Below are 19,760 nucleotides of genomic sequence, written 5' to 3'. Positions count from 1 at the left end.
AACTAAGACTGCTCTGATTGGCCAACGAGTTGCGCCTGTAAAAATTACGCCTTGAATTTGTTTGCAGGTAAACGTCATATCAACGCGTCACTGTCTGTTTTGGTCATAGACCGAGATACATTAATGCAGTCTTGGGTCTTGAGGCGTATGTCTTTGTTGCCGCCATATTTGATGTGGCAAAGCGGTCGGTTTTGGATGGAAAGGAACCATTTCACAGTCATCGCGAGATCTCGTTGAATTTCAAACAAATTTAGAATAATGAATCATACATTTCCTCAGGTGATTGCCATTATCCATCCATCCATTTTACCTCATTAGGGTCTATGATGAATTGGACTCCATCGGGGCTTGGGCTAAAGGCTGGCCTGGACTAGTCAGCACATATAGACAAATTAGCATTCACACATCCACACCTACGCATCATTTAACACTAATTTGTCCACTGACAATTAATTTAGAGCAGCCGTCTCAAACTCATTGCCCGGGAGACATTTGCAGCCCGCAGTATGATATTTTACAGCCCACAACTTGACATCGAAGTTGACAGTCACTGCCTTGGCTGTTTTTTTTTTTTTTAATCACTCATGGGCAACCACAGCTCAAGCACATGACAGCTATCAGCAAAACGTAATTTTGAAGTGACCAGCTGGACGGAAATTATATTTTGTCACACAGTGCCAGTTATGTCTTTCAAAATGTGTGGTGAAGAAAAAGTTGGGAATAAGAACAGTCAGTTTCAAGAAAAACAATAGACTAAAATGTTTTGGGTTTTTTTGTTGAGCACAGGGGCTCCTACGACTGGGTCAACAATCTTGCACTTGTGAAGAACTAAAAATGTCTGAACCGTTATTGCTAGAGATTGACAAGAGTGGATTATTTTAATTTTATCATACTTGAATCCATTTTTTTGTGGAATACTTGATGCGGTGCAGACCCTAAATGAGTGGAGTTTGAGACCCCTGTTTTAGAGTTTCCAAAGAACATACAAATAAAACAAATAGGAGTTTGTTGCACTACTGTTATGATCCACCTGCGTTCCAGACAAATTTGAGAGTTGACAATTATTCCCTCAAAATTACAGAACGCTGATATCGTGGTTTTCACTTGTCATGATTGTACAATTTGTAAAAAGTATGTGAAAATATTACCAGCATGACTATAAATATAATTCTGAATTTCAAGCCATGCGATGGTAATATTCAAGTTTTGCAACATTTGGTTGTTTTATTAGCGGTATATGTTGTGTTTAGAGTCACGACAGTTCTTTAACGCTCAAACCTGTTATCACATTGTTGTGACTTCTCGCGAGACCCCTGTCCACACTGCATAAACGAACTTGCTAACGAGGCCAACAAGCTGCCATTGACTAACATGGTTAACATGCACAGACGCTGTGAACGAAAGAGGGAACAGGAGAATTGAAGAATGGAGTGTAGGGATATCAAGGACCAGGTACGTGAAAATCATTGTTGTTACTAAAATATCGTTTTTTTTTCAACTTTGTAATACAGCCGGTTGACTTGGCGACATTTCGAGCAAAGTTTGCTAACGGGCATACGGCAATGTTATTACAACCGTGACACAGAAGTCGTCGAAATTATGGTTTGCGCAGTAACATTTGTGTTTATGTCTGTCTGTTCTGCAGCATAACCTTTTCGTTTGTGCTTTTGTAAAGTCGAAGTTCAAATGCCATTAATTAATGCATACTTCATACAATTTATTTTTCTGAACTTGACACTTTTGTTCCCTAAAAACTACGAGCCTCTGACAACAATTTGGCAATTCTATCCATCAGTACAACTAAACTAGTCAAAAACAAGCCTCGTGAAGCTTTGGTAATCGAGCTAAGGAAAGAGGAATGCAGTATGTATCATCACCAGACCGATGTCCGTTATGTGGTGTTCTGTTCCGCATCGACGTCACGGTGCAGTCCTAGTTCTGCAGGTTATGTTTTTGCAGCATATTTGAAACGCAATCTCTTGATATTAGAACTACAGTTCATGTTCTCCTTGATATGTTGATGCTTACTGCAAAAATAACTGGCTTGCAAGGATCGATGTACATTGTTGTTCTGGTGTGCAATAATCCATAGCTCTCCTCCCTCGTGATTTTGAATTGGTATTTTCTAATGTTTATTATTTTTCTTACATGTCAAACCGCTCTTTCAGAGTCCATTGGTCCAGGCTATTTTCAGCCGAAATGCTGAAGAAGTGACGTTTTTGTTAAGCCATAGAGAGGATGTCAATTCATTGGTAATTTTATTTCACAATTTTGTTTGTTTCCTGGATAGGATGTTGCATTTTTTGTGCGGTAAATGCCTCAATCATGTTTTATCATAGGACCATGAACAAAGCACTCCCCTTCATGCTGCTGCCTATCTTGGCGACATTCACATTATGGAGCTACTTATCACCGCAGGTGAAGGTTGAAATATTTGAGTATCCCTAAATCACTTCAAAAACAAGCTGTAAAGCCTTTTTTTTCTTTCTAACAGGTGCCAGTATCAATGCTAAGGACCAGGGTTTGTTGACTCCTTTACATAGAGCTGCTGCCTCCAAAAATGAAGTATGCTCATTCTTTTCATTGAATTGTTTCAAGGAAGACACTACATCGATTTTTATTTTTTTTGGTGAACTTTCCTGGATTTTTTTTTTTTTTTTGTCTTCTCTTCAGAGGGCTGTGGAGCTGCTGCTAAAGCACAGTGCAGAGATCAACACCCGGGACAAATTCTGGCACACACCACTACACATGGCTGCCGCAAACTGGGCTACAGGCTGTGCTCAATCGCTGATACCTCATGTGTGCAGCCTGGATGTTTATGACCGCTCAGGAAGAACACCTTTGCATCACGCAGCACACAGTGGCCACGGAGAGGTAAGACATTCACGGGTGTTTGCTTGTTTATTGTTAATCAGGGGGCTTCGGTCATTGTCGAAAAGTACAATTCCCGTTTCAACCTGAAAAGCAGTTGCTTTCTTTCTGTAGATGGTGAATTTGCTTCTCAGCAAGGGTGCCAATGCTAGCGGTAAAGACAAAAAGGAAAGGCAGCCGATTCACTGGGCTGCATATCTTGGTAAGTGGTGATGATGTTGTTAAACGAAAATTTGGAGAGACTGCTGAAATGGTTTCGACACACAGCTTCAGACAGACTTGCAAATATTGCAAACTAAACACCAGAAGTATTAATTACAAAAAAAAAAGGCACTCTTCAAAGCATTTTCTTTTAAAATCAAATATCTGAGACCCTCTGGAAGGAAATTGTGGAAACCTTCCTGTAACTCTTTAAACACAAAGGTTACTGTAGTCTCAGCACCTATAAATAAAGCTGTGTGCAGTACAACGCTTGCCTGCCGGGGTTGTTTATTTCCCACTGCTAATAACATGTGATCCCAAATAAACAGCTCTGTTTGTGTTCACAGTCCTGTTGCTTCCTTCACCACAGTGGATTTTGATCACTACTTAACTCTAAAATAGATATAATTGCAGACCGCCACTTATTGCCCAGGCATGTAAATAATAAATTAACACGTTGCAGAGTGAGCATAAAGCAAAACACCTACGAAGTGTATCGTATTCACACTTAATCAACTAAAAGATAAGATTGGACTCAATTTGAATATACAATATCACTAATGTGTGAGTTGAAATCAGAAACCACCAAAGCATGTTGTGTACATGTTGTGTGTGAGTTACAAAAAAAAAAAAAGAAAGAAATAATGTGTCTGGTATGGTAAATATTGCGATTTATTAATTTATTTTTATCCACTAGGACATTTGGACGTTGTGAAGATGCTGGTGTCTCACAGTGCCGATGTGACATGCAAAGACAAATGTGGCTACACACCACTACATGCGGCAGCAATTAGTGGTCATTTAGATGTGGTCAAATATCTTCTGGGACTTGGAGTGGAGGTATATTTGTTTAATGAAATGTATTCCTAAAAGCCCAAAATGTGTAGTAGATGAGCACTTTTTTTGTTTGTATTTTTTTTTTTTTGCCGGATCTTTTTCTAATGTAGAGCAAACCCTTTTAGAGATGCTGGTTGCAAGGTTCCTGTGTATCCTTGAACTGTCTTAAAAGGCATCGAATCCACAAGTCTAAAAACAAGGCCTTAATTGGCATTAAAATGTCTTGCATTAAAAAAAAAAATACAATCCTGCACAAAAAAGTTAATCCTTGAATACTCGTTGATCTTGGGTCTTGTGTGATGCTGACATCATACATTTCAAAAAGAAAATTGAATTCTGAATTATACAACAAAAGGACAAAGCACATTTGGCTTCAGAGGTTGGACTTTACTGTTTTTCTTTAGCCACAAATGAACAGAAAAGTGAGCTTTCCCCCCCGCCCTTCCCCTGCCTTACAGACTGATGAACCAAACACATTTGGGAACACAGCGCTCCACATGGCCTGCGACACGGGCCAGGAGACTGTGGCCTATGAGCTGATCAACTGTGGCGCCAACATAAATCAGCCCAACCATCATGGCATCACTCCGCTACACCTCGCCGCCGCCTCCTCCAGCGGGGTGCTCTGTGTTGAGCTGCTCCTAAACAATGGGGCCGATGTCAACATGCAGGTTAACGAGGGGGGGAGGGCGATGAAAATAATTTAAGTCGCATCTTCTCTAAGCTTCTAACTCACTTAAATAATTTCTTTAACAGAGCAAAAAAGGGAAGAGCCCTTTGCATATGGCTGCTATGCACGGTCGCTTCACCGGCTCCCAGATTCTTATCCAAAATGGTAAAAAAAGAAACTGGCCTTGTCAAAAGGAGTGCATGCACATACTGTATTGGCTAAATAATTTCTTTAACAGAGTAAAAAAGGGAAGAGCCCTTTGCATATGGCTGCTATGCACGGTCGCTTCACCGGCTCCCAGATTCTTATCCAAAATGGTAAAAAAAGAAACGTTGGCGTTGTCAAAAGGAGATGCGGCATGCACATACCGTATTGGTGTGCAATATGGCTCAAAATATAATAACATGTCACTGAATTGTTTTTTTCCTTTTGCCCAGGTGGTGAAATTGACTGTGTTGACATCAATGGCAACACTCCTCTTCATGTTGCTGCCCGATATGGTCAAGAGTTGTTGATCAGCACTCTGCTGACAAATGGTGCTGACAAAGCCAGGCAAGTTGTATTCCAACGTACAGAAAAGTTGTATTAATTAATACCGTCATTTGGACAATATCTACATATCGTGACACATTTCTAAATAAATTGACTAACTGTTGAATATTAATTACAAAGATGGCAAAAGTACTCACACTCTGCATTCAAAGGTGAAAAGTGGACATTTTCCAGTGAAATTCAAAATTTTCAGGAATATATTGATCAAGCTCCCCCAGTTTTATCCATCCATTTTCTAATCCGTTTGTCCTCACAATGGTCCCATCCCTGGAGCCTATCCCAGCTCTCTTTGGGCACTAGGCGGGGTACACCCCGAACCGGTTGCCAGCCAATCGCAGGGCACACATAGACGAATGACCACACCGAGGGACAATTTCAAATGTTCCATGAACCTGCCATACATGTTTTTGAAATGTGGGAGGAAACTGGAGGACCCGGAGAAAACCCACGCAGGCACGGGGAAAACTCCACATAGGAAGGCCGCAGCCGGAAATAACCCTGCACCTCTGCACTTGTGAGGCCGACGTGCTAAACACTTGACCACCTACGTGTGTCATGATCTTGTTACTCCAGCGGGTGTGCAAGCTGGAGGGACAGCCCTCCTCTGCCACCTCCTGGAGAAACACAAGAACAGGATCATGACAGTACCCCAACGGATGCCTACTGTTATGGAGAAGGGACAGGTCCAGGATCCAGGAATGGGGAATCCACTGCCGCTCCTCTGGTCTATAGCCCTCCCAGTCGACCAGATACTATGCCCCTTCAAATATTTTTATCGTTTTATCTGTACAGTACAATAATAGATGATCTAACTTTCTGCAGACAGGGGATCCATGGGATGCTTCCATTACACTTGGCAGCGCTGTACGGCTTTTCAGACTGCTGTCGCAAGTTGCTCACCAACGGTGAGAAATTGTCAGACGAATAGGGCAGGCTTTCATAATTTAATGGCACTCTCTTGCAACGTTTACTTTGAACACTTTTACTTGTGTATCGTATAGGCCAGTATTACAACATTGTCCACTCCCCGACAAGCTGCCAGACGCCATCCTTTGGATTTGATGTCAACACACAGGATGAACTTGGGAGGACCTGTCTGCATGCAGCTGCATTTGGAGGGTAAAAAAGAACACACACACACACACACACACACACACACACACACACACAAGTTTCTAGGTGGTATATCAAATTTGTAATAAATGAACATGTTTCTTGTGCTTTTTGGCAGAAACGTTGACTGTCTTAACATGTTGGTCAACAGCGGAGCCGAAGTTGATGTCAAGGATCATTTGGGGAGGTAAGCCAAATACAATTTTATGCTGCGTCGCTGACAAAATGGTTTATCATTGGAGCCATTTCCTGTTCTGCCCCGCAGATCTCCTTTGCACTACGCTGCAGCCAACGGTAACAGCCAATGTACAATCACACTGGTGAGAGGCGGCTCGGAGATCAACGAGTTAGACCTGATGGGCTGCAGCCCTCTACACTATGCTGCTGCATCACACACGTTCTTCGGGTGAAGTTCGGCGCAATGACAAAAAAAGACATGCTGTCAGTTTGGTATGATCGTTAAGGAATACCAGTTGTCAACTTTTTCGTTACACAGAGGGAAGACAAGCTCGGAGTGCCGAGTGGAGAAGGAACAAGAAGCCTCTCTGTACGTCACACTTTATTCACGAGAACTAAATACGCTTCAATACTTGGCTGAATCAGAATTCTGCCTAATTTTGTTCACCTTATTTAGCTACGTGTGAGATGACAGCTATGAAACCACCAATGTTCTAAACCACTGCTAACAAAAACTAAAATCCTAAATGCAATTTTAAATTCATATTTAACTACCCATGTCAATCAATGATCCTCATGGAGGCATACTTCTAAATACAGTACAGAATTTCTGTTGATTTTAGAAGTGTGCAAGTTTACCTCATGGTTTTGACGGCATTGTAAATTTCATAATAGAGGGAGGTTATTTCATGGCAGAAATATAATGAATTATATTTTACCATTTTATAATCCATCCGGCAATTGCACAGGTTATTTATTTTTACAAGCATTGGTCCGAGACATAAAAGCATTCATTTAAAAAAAAAAAATCACATCAAACGTTGGTAGCATAATGCATGGCAAGTGAAGACGGAATTTTTATTTAGAATTGCCCAAAGCTTGTCAGATGTCAAGAACTCACGATCAACTTCAAAATCACTTGTTGTCATGTTTGAGTATTAGGAATTGCAGATTATTGTTGGGTTTTTCCTTTTTGACTTGAACAGAAAAAAATGATGTTCCATTTTGTGTTCAGTTGTTTGGATTATTTGCTGGACAGTGGAGGAAACCCAACTGTAAAGAACGCTAAAGGCTACAGCGCTGTCCATTATGCAGCAGCTTACGGCAACAAGCAGCATTTGGAAATGGTTAGTGCTACCTTTTTAATTTCAGAGCTAACTTTCGCGAAAAAATTTCCATTGCCTATGTCATAAAATGTTTTTTTTTTCTATTTTCAAGCTCCTGGTGATTTCTTTCAACTGTCTAGAAGAGGCTGAAAGTAATATTCCCGTTAGTCCGCTGCACTTAGCCGTGAGTCGTGCAAATCCATCACGGATATCTCACTTGTGGTTCGCGGCTCACTGGCCGGTGTAACACTTGTGATGTGTTGACAGGCGTATTATGGTCACCGCGAGGCCCTCCGTCTGCTGTGTGAGACATTAGTGAGTCTGGATATGCGAGACGTCAAGGGGCAAACTGCCCTCCACTTTGCTGCGCAGAGAGGCTTTACCTCATGTGTGGAGGTGCTGCTGGAACATCAAGCATCCTGCACGCTGAAGGAGCATAAGCACAAGAGGACCGCTCTCCATCTTGCAGGTTGGAGTTCACAAAGCATTCATTTTTATTGTGGTCTTATGTTTTGTTTCCTGATGAGTTTTTTTATGCACGTGCAGCTATAGAGGGCCACGTGGACTGTCTGCTTTTGCTGGTGAATCGAGAACACAGCGCTGACATCATTGACAGCCAAGACACACAAGGACAGTGAGTCGCTTCTTATTTATTGCGCAAACCAAGTTTTGGCAGCGATTCAAATTTTCTTGTTTCCCAAACTTGCTGCGTCAGGTTTATATGACACACAAAATGAATATAATGAAGTTTGAAATACTTTTAATGGGAAATCAGGAAGTGATAAATGAATTGAATTAAAAAACAAGCGGTTTAATGCAGCTCAAATATCGCTGTAATAAAGTCGTGCTAGACAAAAGCCTGTGTTGTAAAGAAGGATCCTGTTTGATCACTTGTGCACACTGTTCACACTCATTCCAGTCCATCACACGTGTCAACTAAATTCACTTACGTGCCTTTCTTAAATGTACTTGCAGAACTGCACTTATGTTGGCAGCTGTGGGTTGTCACACGGATTGTGTCCACATCCTTTTGGAGAAAGGAGCCAATCCTGATGCCGGTGACAAAAAGGGCTTCACTGCATTACATCGAGCCGTACGTTAGTATGAGAATGGCCGTGCCCTTTGTTTCTAGGACAATATTTAAATCTCTGTCGTCGTCCTGCAGGCCATGCTGGGTAGCAGTGACAGTACGTCAGCTTTATTGGAACATGGCGCCTCTGCTCTGTGTCGAGACTCTCGGGGAAGGACGGCGCTGCATCTTGCTGCATCCCGCGGCCACACACAGCTTCTGCATACTTTACTGCAGGCCGCAGCAAAAGCAGACCCTCTGGACTCCATGTTGGATTACAAAGGCTACACGCCCACTCACTGGGCTGCCTACCACGGTAAGAAATCAGGAAGATGTCGATTTTTTTTTTTTCATGGAACTAAAATAGTTTGGTTCCTTGCTCACGAGAGAACAACAGAAAACTATCTTGGGCTGTTCCAACGAAGCAAAAACATCCTTCCCATCTGTTATTGACAGTGTTTTGTTTTGTTTTGTTTCCTGTACAAGATCACGAGGAAGCAAAAATAAAGAAAATGAAGTCCAAGTCAAACTAATGACATTCTTCAGAAAATAGCACATATGGTAGTTTCTCTGACCTGTCATCTTTCCGAAGTTTGCTTTTACATCGTTTGTCCATTTGTGTCTTGTTTAGGTCATGAGGGATGTTTACGCATTTTACTTGAAAACAAGCTTTTTGGCAACCAGGAAGGAAACTCCTTCAACCCATTGCACTGCGCTTTGTAAGTCCTATTGGAAATGTTTATCTACTTGAAATCATTTCGGAGAATTGAGTGGAATATAGTTAATATTTTTCCCTTCGCAGAATTAAAGGACACGATGTTGCTGCTGGACTTCTTGTAAAGACAGTTGGTGCTCAAATAGTTCAAATTAGTGACGCCAAAGGAAGGTGAGTTCTACGTTCTCTGCTTTTTTGCCATGAAAGTCTGTCTTGAAATATCCAACTCGTACTGTTATACCAAGAAACGTCATTTGTGTTTGTTTGGAAATTTGGGACGCAAACTCCATTGTTTGGCTCAATTCATTTTCAGCATCCCTAACCTGCATTGCTGTTTATTTTTTAAATTTTTTTAATTCTGATAAAAAACGTTGAGTCTCTGTGTTAAAAAAAAGCAACTCACTGAAGGTGTTTCCTAAAATTAGGTTAGGTAAGTAAAGATCACCTTGCAATCCTAGTTTTGTTGCATTATCTTGTCCATGTTGTGTAATTACAGAACCCCTCTGCATGCGGCTGCCTACTCTGGAAATGTTACAGGGCTCCAATTGCTCCTGGCCCGGGGGGCAGAGCTCGATGCTGCGGACCACAGAGGGTGCTCCGCTCTTATGATTGCAGCTGACTGTGGACACACCATAGCAGTTGGTATGTGTCCACTCACAGTATAAACATTTCTCCAGTGTAAACATTTCTCCCCTCTTACTTAAAAAAATAAATAAATCACAACAGGAATCTTGTGGTCACCAGTTTCCGTCTATTCATCGCAGTGTTTCCAAGTTCAGACATGTTGACCATGCATCTTCCTCTTCTTTGCATGCAGATAGTGTTTCCTTGCTATCACGGCTCACTGCACAAGAGACACCCCAAGTCAAGATGTAAATTTTATTTTGATTTATTTATTTGTTGTATTCATTTCAGAATTCTTGCTGCACAAGGCGAAGCCAGACCTGACCCTGGTGGATCTCAATAATAACACAGCCCTTCACTTAGCATGCATTAAGGTCAAACACACAAACACAAGCGCATGAAATGTTTAGGCTCCCAGCGGCACAGTCACGGTTGCATCCGAATTCCATTAACAGATTATTGTTAGTGTACAGCATGTGACTTTTCAATATTTATTCCACAGGGTCACGAGATGTGCGCCCTGTTGCTTCTCGGAGAAATCAATGACCACTCCCTCATAAATGCAACAAATAGTGCACTCCAAATGTGAGTTGGCTTCTTCTGTCGGCTGCTGTTCAGCACCACTCAGGATGACTATGCATTCTTTAGACCAGCAGTTCAACTCTATAGATCTTGGTAATGAGATCTCTTTCCTTGTCCAGGCCCCTTCACATCGCGGCGAGAAAGGGTCTGGCGACCGTTGTGCAGGTGTTACTCAGCAGAGGAGCAGCGGTCATGGCTGTGGATGGCGAAGGTAAGCAGTGCGGCATTACAAAGGTATGATTGCCCACACGGGGGCAGTCATAACAGTGAAAGGTTATTAATGTTTCATCACTTGGTTTTCAAGTGCATGGTGTGGTTCACAGTCGATACAGTATGGGAACCAAATGCAAAACAAACTACTTATGTTTCGTCTAGGCAGGAATAAATTTGATGGAACACCAACCGCTGGAATCTTGTCTTTTAGTGAAAATGCAAGTGCTGTAGTTTCTTCTTTTAAGAGAAGGGGTTCACCTTTAATCCAGAAGGGTTCTTCACAACAATGTCCTGACATCCCTCCACTAGAGATTGCCCCTTTCAACCCTAAGAGTGGTCACTTTAATGAACTGGTTAAAACGGCACTGGAACATGCATTTCATTAACCTAATACTATAGCATGCTTGCTTGTGCTTGCTAAAAAAAGTCTGTGTCGATTTTCAGTCATCCAGGACATGGTCGTCTTCAACTGGGCTCTAGTTAATGTGTTTTTCTCGTTTTCTCAATCCATAAAAACAATTACGTATGCACTAATTGGCAAAGGATTTGGATTGTCCTTTTGTGAATGTTCATTCATTCATTCATTTTCCGATCCGCTTTATCCTCACAAGGGTCGCGGGGGTTGCTGGAGCCTCTCCCAGCTGTCTTCGGGCAGTAGGCGGGGGACACTCTGAATCGGTTGCCAGCCAATCGCAGGGCACACAGAGACAAACAACCATCTGCACTCACACTCACACCTAGGTACAATTTTGAGTGTTCAATCAGCCTGCCATGCATGTTTTTGGGAATGTGGGAGGAAACTGGAGTACCCGGAGAAAACCCACGCAGGACCAGGGAGAACATGCAAACTCCACACAGGGAGGCCGGAGCTGGAATCGAACCCGGTGCCTCTGCACTGTGAGGTCGACGCGCTAACCACTGGACCACCGGGCCACTTTTGTGAATGTTATTTTATTTATTTTTTAATACAATGGCAACGTTTCGCAGGCCACATGAACATACACGAAGAGCCGTATCTGGCCCATGGATCTTAAACTTGCCACGTGTGAAGTAGACTGTTTGATGTTCGTTTGGTTTAGCTTTAGCAGATTGCAATTCTAAATTGTATCAAAGTATTCAAAGCACATCAGATGCTAAGAGTACTGTATGCGGATATGTAGCGTAATTTACTTTCAGATAAAGCTGCCACTTATTCCAGTTGTGGTTTGTTCCTCTCTGCAGGCCACACCCCAGCTCTGGCCTGTGCCCCCAATAAGAAAGTGGCTGACTGCCTGGCCCTGATCCTTTCCACCATGAAGCCTTTTCCCCTCCGCGAGTCCAACCCCAGCACGGCCTCCTGCTTCAACCCCACCCTGAATAACTGTGGCATCGCCGCTACATGCGGGTCCAATGGAAGCTTGCGTCACTCCTACGTCAAGGGCCGTTCAAGCTCCATCGGCCTGCACCAGTGTCTCACTGAGTGAGCCTTTCTACTATTGCTTCCTCTGACGTATCCTGGCATCCCGTCTATGCTTCAACAACATTTACTAACAGCGTCTCTAGTCTTACACAAACTAATATTAAACCTCGGAGCATAAGTAAAATGAAGTGGTAACCTTAAAATAGAAGACAGCACACAATCCGTCCTCTTGGAACATGGTTGCTGATTTTTTTTTGGTAGCTCTTCACAAACCCTATTTTCTCTGTCCTCTGCTGCTCTAAACCAAAATGCTTGATTGTGTTTACATGTGATGTGTGTTTGTGTGCGGATGTGTGTCTGTGCTTGTGTGATTTCTGAATATTAGATTTGGATTTTTTTTTTTATTATCTATGATGCAATGATAAATTGAATCCTTTATGCAATTAAGGTGTAACAGACACTACATAGACGAAATATGTTTATTAGTCTTGTATCAGGATCCGCATAGCTATAATGTATTTCAGCATGTTTATTTTTATTTTTTCTCATCAAATGATGGAATAACCTCATGTAAATGTATGCTGTGGTGCAACTCAAAGCAGGTCATAGTCGTATGTTTTAGGATAGTATTACAGTAAATAAGCAAGCGAATGGGACAAATAAGGTTCCAGAAAATATGTTTATGCGTAAATGTACGTGTTTTTATGCGCAAGGACCTTGCAAACCATTTTATTCTGTGACATCTACAGCGGCAATTGTGCGGTTGAAAATAATTTTATATTTTGAACAATACTGACATTATTGAAATAAGTTTAATATCTCACGTCTAACACGGGTGACACCAGAGGCTGAAAATCCCAAAGCTAAATTTCCTCGTCTCCAAGTGACTGTAAAATGTAAAGATTTACTGACATTCAGTAAAGATTAAAATATATTGCATATAAATGTGTACATTACACCCACATAAGCAGGAAAATGTCACTTAAATTACTTTAATATTAATTGGGTTGTTTGATAATTGTTTATTTTGACTCATCATGTGGTTCTTTTATTTTTCTAATGCACCAGTGGGTTATCATAAAATGGTTTAGATGTATTTGCACTCTAACATAGATGTTTATATTTAAAAGTATGCTGCAAATATTAATTAAGATTTAGAAATCCCTGTGTTTGAACAGCATTAAAACCTGTGCAGCATGAGAAACCCACCTTCTTTTATTTGGACTTAAAGCAAGACTGTAAAAAAAACATAAGAGTGATAACTCGTCATGTGAACAATTGTCTTCCATACATAGTTTTTTTTTTTACATTTCAGCGTGTATCAACTTAAATTCTGTGGATTTAACAGAGAGAAATAAAAAAAGAGTACTTGATGACTGATCTCCATTTGCACGTTGGTTAAATTTTATAGATTTTTTTTTTTTTACTCTAGCTACTGTGCCTTGAGGGTGTATGATTATAATTGATGTTGCATGATTATTTTGTTTTCGTTGTGATGTACTGCACCATAACTGCCTCTTCTGATTCTTTCAACACGACAACAGAGGTGGGGAAGCCTTTGTTCTCAACTGACACCATTTTTAATGTTAATATTAGGTTAAAAAAAAAATCAAAAACAATTTGTAATGTGTATTTTTATACTAAACCACAACATCAAACATAAACAAATGTTTCTACCTGTGAATAGTGTTATATAATCTGAATAAATGAATATTAGATAATAAATAATAATACATAAAACCTCTTAAATACTTTAAACCTGATAGTGTGTGTGTTGAAGTGCTCGTTTTTATATGAAAAATAGCCGGTTTCATTTTAATTCACGAAAAGAGTTTTTTTTTTTTTTTTTTTTTAAGTCGCGGTTACATCTATTTTGTCCTTGCACAGTTGCCGTCGCCGGCATCGTTTCCGCCATCGAAAGAAATATTAGCTGCACATTAGCTAGTCCCAAAAAATGGCGAACGTGGTGCTGGAGTTCAAGGCGTCTGCCGGCGACTCCGACCCACAGACTCGTCCGATTCTGGTTATCGGACAGCATGCCAACCTTCAGCATGTTGACTGGGGTCAAATCAAAGGCAAACTACAGCCTGTTGTCAGCAAAGAGGTAACGCGTACGTGGATGACAATGACTGCTTGCTAATGCTAATGCTTAGCTAACACGGCGAGCTAACCTAAGTGGCGAGCACACCAGCCGCTCAGTCTCGTCACAGAACTTCAAGATAACTCAACTTTAATTAAAACACATTTTACTGTCTAGACATCGCACTTTAAATGGTTTTATCACGGACTAGAAAAATCTAATTTGGTATTAATGTTAACATTTTCTATCGAGCTGGGGAGTTTAATTGCTTCATTCTCGCGCCGAAAGCATTCATTAATTTCATATGGACATGTAAACGTTATTTCACAAGGTTAACATGCTTATTCGTCCTTATGGTTTTGTGCGACATTGACTGTGGGGACTGTTCTGTGAAAATAGGTACTGAAAATCCTATGGAAGTAATCTGTGCTGCTTGTGTAACACGGGCTATAAAAGTGGATTTGTGATTTCTGTCAGTTATTACCTCACATAGTTATCCTTTAAACACTCCGAACTGCTGTAATTTAATACTTACTTTAAAAACCACGAATACACGGTATCAAAAGGCTTTTTGATTTAAGTTTAACATGTACAGTAGCTTGCAAAAATATTGACCGGCTTGGCTATTTTTGTGTATCGTTACTTAATTTCCTGTAAGTGAAACTGAAAATGTCATATTTGACACGAAGCAGAGAAGAGTGCTGTTAACACGATTTATAATATGTAATTTCAATGCAGTAATCCCCCCTAATCCAACCACCACCAATAAATGGAAAGCCACGAAATAGAAATACCCTATTAAATACAACCCGGGCATCTATAGCACTTCATTTCTGAAGGTCTTTATACACACTTTAAAACAATACAAACTCATTTAGACACATTTAGAGCGAGCAAGAGCAATGGATAACACCAAAATATTGTATAAACAATGTATAAAATTGTGAAACAACTACGCTTGCAAAAAAATATGTATAGTGGGACCATGAAGTGTAAACCGTGTTATGGTGGGGGAATTATTGTAAAAAAATGACCACATACTTTGTCTCTCAGACGCTGTGGGTGGGTCCACTAAATATGCTAAACCACGCCTCGCTCAACTGTCAAATAGCCCACATCTTTCTTATGTCTCCACATCATTTCGTGTTTGAGCTGCGCCCGTTAGATAACTCACATGCTTACTTCGTGTTGTGATGGTGTGTAGGTGCACATCACAGACACACTTTTTGGAAAGACGTCTTTCTCTTCGTTAAATATGACGGTACATGTCCTTCAGGAAAAGAAGCTCATGTTCTTCCGTGGTGGGGGAGGGGCAATTTATGCCGCACACCCCAAGTACGTCACTTGGTGCCCTTTTAGTCACACCCCCCCCCCCCTCAAAAATCCTATATTCTTACGATTCAGTACTACATTTTTCTTAATTTTTGCGGTTGTTTTTAGCAATGAACAACATGATGATGTTTTTCTTATATGAAATGATGTAGTGGACTGTTCTTTCAGATTTGGCAGGCGGCACTGAATACTTTGAGCCCCAAGCCCACGGACAGCTGTCCTCTGTACCTCAACTATGCAGCGGTGGCTGCCATTCCTTCGCGGGTCAGCAGGCACAACAGCCCCTCTTCTGCCCACTTTATCTCCCGTCTGGTCCGCTCGTGTCTGCCCGGAGGGAACAACCGCTGCATCGTGGTCCGTACCCACGCCGCATCCTCTTTCTCACCCTCGACAAATGAATCAGTCACTATTTGGGACTGAAATCTGTTTCGTAGAGTGGATGGAGATGTCTTGACGCTCTTGTTTGCTCCGCAGATGGTGTGTGAGCGCTCGGATGTGTTTGCGTCAGCCTGTGCCATTTCTAGAGCGTTCCCCATCTTCTCTCGCCGCTCCGCTTCCTCGCGCAGGGCCGAGAAGAAGCACGTCATTGTTCAGTTTGTGATTGTTGGCCAAGACAACAACCGAATGGATGATGCCGAGCTGCAGGTACTGACTGCATCGAAATTATCCTATTTTTCCATGTAATGGACATGGCATGTTTATTTATTTTGACTACCTGCCATCTGTTAGGTCTAAGATTGATCAATACTATCTATGTGAAAATATGATACTGACCCAAGCAACTTAGTTCCAATTTTAGTATATGCGAAGCCGAAGCTACTTATTATAATGAAAAGTAACAAACTAAAACAAAAGTTTTAAAAATATTTTCATTAATGCACTAAAGCAAAAAAAAATGCTTTTAAAAAACAAACAAAAAAGTAACTGAAACTATGTGCAGTCAACCATTTTGCTTTTTAAAATTTTTTGTTTGTTTTTTAGTGTCTCTCCAATGCTGCAGACGGAGTGCGACTGGCAGCTCGCATTGTGGACACGCCGTGTAATGAGATGAACACAGACCACTTCTTGGATGTAAGGAAAACCAACAAATGCAGTATATGTTAATCTGTCAAGACCCTGAAGGGACTCCCATGTGTTTCAGGAAATCAAAGCAGTGGGAAGTGACCTCGGAATAACTCCTGTGATTATTCGTGGAGAGGAGCTGAAAGAAAAAGGCTTTGGAGGTAATGTATCCGTACTTATCTAGAGGATGGTTGGGTTCTGAAATAAGTGGGAAATATTTGGTTTCAGATTTGTGAAAAACGATGAGCTCAATTCCTCATTCTAAATCCTCAGCAAATTATTTGTTGCACAGATTGAAATGAAACGGTAATTACAGTGTTTGAATTCATTTTTTAAAAGTGCTGTCAAGCGATTAAAATATTTAGTCGTGATTAATCACATTTTTTTTCATAGTAAATGCGGAGTTCATTGTGCATTTGATTTATTGTATAAAAAAATCCCCTTTTTTTTCTGTCCCATTATTATTTAATTTTAATACCCTTAACATGAATAAGAGGATTCATTTTCTTACCAGACGCATACCTGGAATACTATAGACACAAACTAGGTAGGCGTGCTGTCTTTCATACAGAACTCACTCTCGCAATCACATATACACACCCACAAAATCGTTGACATTGTCGTGGTTCTGACAGATGTATTTATTAAACAAATGTATGCACACAACACGGCTAGCCAAGGTGTACACAATAAATCAGGCCTACCTGCAGTGCTGCAACACAGCCTCGAGCCTCTTCAGTTTCTCCAGCTCAGCAGCTGTTGGCATGGCGACGGTGGGTGTGTGCAGGGCCAGCGTAGCTCTCAGGGGGATCAGCGTTCCACAGGATGCGCTTGACCATTTCCAGAGAACTATTACATTTGGTTGGCATTTCTTGGGCAAGTGACTCCTTATTCTGGCCGTAGGTGACTTGTCGTTGCTTGAGCTCCGCTTGCTTCAAAATGTCCTTAAGACTTTTTCTCCATTTTTGCCAGCGCGCTGTCAAACAGGCTGCTGTTAAGCGAAACGGTGACAGCGCAGGTGCACAGTGTGCGCGATGCACGGCATGTGTTCAAAGGGGAGCTGCCTGACCCTCGCTATCATATTGCGTGCACCCTCTGTGATCCTTGTAGGTATTTATGGCGTGGGCAAGGCAGCTGAGAATCCTCCTGCATTAGCAGTCTTGAGCCACACGCCAGAGGGCGCCACTCAGACCATTGCATGGGTGGGCAAAGGCATCGTGTATGACACTGGAGGACTCAGCATCAAGGGGAAGGTACTTTTTTTTTTTTTCTACTTTTTAGGAGGTATGTTTTCTGCCATATGTACAGAGGCAAATCTCCAAAGCAATGCCCTTGAAGTTCTGACTGAAGAGTTTACTGAATAAAAGTTAGTTGCTTTTTTTTTTTCCTTCTTCATCCTAGACCACAATGCCAGGCATGAAGAGAGACTGTGGTGGAGCAGCCGCCATCTTGGGAGCTTTTCAAGCCACCATAAAACAGGTGCGCTGCCTGTGATAGGTGTCAAGCTGTTTCGTTGGTCTCCCTCGTCGTTTCTGACACTCAGCGGTAGTTGGGACCTCGGTGACAAACTCCCGCTCTTGCGTGTGTCCCAGGGCTTCAAGGATAACCTCCACGCCGTGTTTTGCCTGGCAGAGAACGCCGTTGGACCCACAGCCACACGGCCAGATGATATCCACACACTCTACTCTGGAAAGTAAGCATGCGTTTCCCCAAGTCTTGGAACTTGAGACCAATGAAAGTTAAATGCAGTTCGCTGAAGCTGATCACAAACTAAGATGTGGTCTTAATGACTTTTAAGGACTGTGGAGATTAACAACACTGATGCCGAGGGAAGGTTGGTGCTGGCCGATGGAGTGGTGTATGCCAGCAAAGATCTGTCCGCTGATATCATTCTCGATATGGCCACGCTGACGGGCGCTCAGGTATGATGAAAATAAAGGTTGACTTTGAGACGCTAATGTCAACATTCACAATTTGTTTTGGGGGGGGTTTGGTTGTCTAGGGGATTTCTACAGGAAAGCACCACGCAGCCGTGATGACTAACAGCGAGCAGTGGGAGACGGCGTGCGTGCGTGCCGGGCGCAGCAGCGGCGACCTTGCCCACCCTCTGGTTTACTGCCCTGAGCTGCACTTCACCGAATTTGCTTCCGCTCTTGCTGACATGAAAAATTCAGTGGCTGTGAGTAAGACTCTGAGGGCAACTAAACCCTGAAAAAATATTTTCATCCATGTGACTTCACAGACCACACATTTCCATGCCAGACAAAAATGCCACTTTAAATATGCACCGAATAATTGCATATATGCAAAATCCATCCTCTTAATTTCATTTTAGATGATACATTTTGCAATGCATGTATAAAAGATCTACTTGGATTCTTAATTGTGTGACCTCAGGAGAATTCAACTTGGGGTGCGGGGGGGTCTAAATGTTTGTTTGTCAGTGGAGTACTTGAAATTGCTAATGCTTGTGTTTCATTTTGTCAGGACCGTGAAAACGCTCAGAGCTCTTGCGCTGGCCTCTTCATCGTGTCGCATTTGGGCTTTGATTGGCCCGGCGTGTGGGTCCACATTGACATCGCTTCTCCTGTTCACGCTGTCAGTACCAAGTGCTTGCTGCATGTTGTTAAAAAGTTTTGAGTTGTAATCGATTGAAAACAGCCAGTGTGAGCCTTGTACTTGCCTTGGCAGGGGGAGCGAGCCACAGGATTTGGAGTGGCTTTGCTGATGGCCCTGTTCGGTCAGGCTTCTGATGACTCGATGCTGAACCAAGTGTCTCCTTTGGGTGCTGCCTCCAACATGTTAGAAGAGCAGATGGAGCAGGATTGCAAAAGGAGACGGTTGGTGTAAGAGAGACAAAGGTGCTGTCGCAAGCTCTGCACCACTCTGATGCCACCACCACACCCCTAAAACTGTTGAAGCAAGTGCTCATTCACTTTGGGTTAATGTTTTAAACTGTAAGTCTGCCCTCTGTTTGATTCCATTTGACTTCACTGAATAAAAGAAATGAAATGTACGGCAATGTCGCCTGAGCTCTATTCACCACAATTCGAATACATACATGGCAATTTTCCGCGGATCCGCGGAAATCCGCCGTTTTATTTCTTAAATTGATCATTTTTGTGAATCGTCTAAATCCGTTGAGAAAATTTTAGGG

General features: G+C 41.9%; 2 protein-coding genes across 6 annotated transcripts; both read left to right on the top strand.

Moving 5' to 3' along the window:
* Positions 1–1,305: 1,305 nt before the first annotated feature.
* On the top strand, positions 1,306–13,505 carry ankrd52b (ankyrin repeat domain 52b). Of its 5 annotated transcripts, none has more exons than XM_019880634.1 (28): positions 1,306–1,452; positions 2,169–2,252; positions 2,340–2,418; positions 2,495–2,565; positions 2,674–2,874; positions 2,986–3,073; positions 3,770–3,912; positions 4,368–4,580; positions 4,818–4,896; positions 5,017–5,131; positions 5,954–6,036; positions 6,133–6,250; positions 6,363–6,431; positions 6,510–6,650; positions 6,741–6,791; positions 7,437–7,548; positions 7,640–7,711; positions 7,795–7,996; positions 8,074–8,161; positions 8,503–8,620; positions 8,693–8,912; positions 9,228–9,315; positions 9,399–9,482; positions 9,808–9,953; positions 10,227–10,309; positions 10,438–10,520; positions 10,637–10,728; positions 11,952–13,505. In XM_019880634.1, exons 1-28 carry the CDS (start codon positions 1,426–1,428, stop codon positions 12,191–12,193), a joined length of 3,192 nt encoding a protein of 1,063 aa, XP_019736193.1. In that variant the 5' UTR covers positions 1,306–1,425; the 3' UTR covers positions 12,194–13,505. The 5 variants fall into 5 exon arrangements, with proteins under 5 accessions (XP_019736193.1, XP_019736194.1, XP_019736195.1 ...); XM_019880635.1 differs by lacking the exon at positions 4,818–4,896 and adding an exon at positions 4,666–4,744; XM_019880636.1 differs by lacking the exon at positions 4,818–4,896 and adding an exon at positions 4,666–4,744 and having other exon boundaries at positions 5,017–5,135; positions 5,958–6,036.
* Positions 13,506–14,038: 533 nt separating this feature from the next.
* npepl1 (aminopeptidase like 1) lies at positions 14,039–19,619 on the top strand. Its single transcript, XM_019881372.1, has 12 exons — positions 14,039–14,233; positions 15,710–15,895; positions 16,016–16,186; positions 16,523–16,612; positions 16,683–16,764; positions 17,714–17,856; positions 18,005–18,082; positions 18,196–18,296; positions 18,402–18,525; positions 18,606–18,782; positions 19,091–19,201; positions 19,295–19,619. The coding sequence occupies exons 1-12, from the start codon at positions 14,084–14,086 to the stop codon at positions 19,451–19,453; spliced, it is 1,572 nt and encodes a 523-aa protein (XP_019736931.1). The 5' UTR covers positions 14,039–14,083; the 3' UTR covers positions 19,454–19,619.
* The last annotated feature ends 141 nt before the right edge of the window (positions 19,620–19,760 follow it).

This window comes from Hippocampus comes, unplaced genomic scaffold (assembly GCF_001891065.2).
Source record: "Hippocampus comes isolate QL1 unplaced genomic scaffold, H_comes_QL1_v1.1 scaffold68, whole genome shotgun sequence".
NCBI classification, from domain to species: Eukaryota; Metazoa; Chordata; class Actinopteri; order Syngnathiformes; family Syngnathidae; genus Hippocampus; species Hippocampus comes.
This window is presented reverse-complemented; position numbering and strand designations above follow the sequence as displayed.

Excerpts from the sequence above, each read along its gene's own strand:
- ankrd52b (XM_019880631.1), top strand. The coding sequence starts at position 1,426 with ATGGAGTGTAGGGATATCAAGGACCAG. Across the intron at positions 2,890-2,985 it reads GAGAGGTAAGACATTCACGG|ATGGTGAATTTGCTTCTCAG; the intron begins GTGTTTGCTTGT and ends TTCTTTCTGTAG. Across the intron at positions 7,712-7,794 it reads TTAGTCCGCTGCACTTAGCC|GCGTATTATGGTCACCGCGA; the intron begins GTGAGTCGTGCA and ends ATGTGTTGACAG.
- npepl1 (XM_019881372.1), top strand. The coding sequence starts at position 14,084 with ATGGCGAACGTGGTGCTGGAGTTCAAGGCGTCTGCCGGCGACTCCGAC. Across the intron at positions 16,613-16,682 it reads ACACAGACCACTTCTTGGAT|GAAATCAAAGCAGTGGGAAG; the intron begins GTAAGGAAAACC and ends CATGTGTTTCAG. Across the intron at positions 19,202-19,294 it reads TCGCTTCTCCTGTTCACGCT|GGGGAGCGAGCCACAGGATT; the intron begins GTCAGTACCAAG and ends TTGCCTTGGCAG.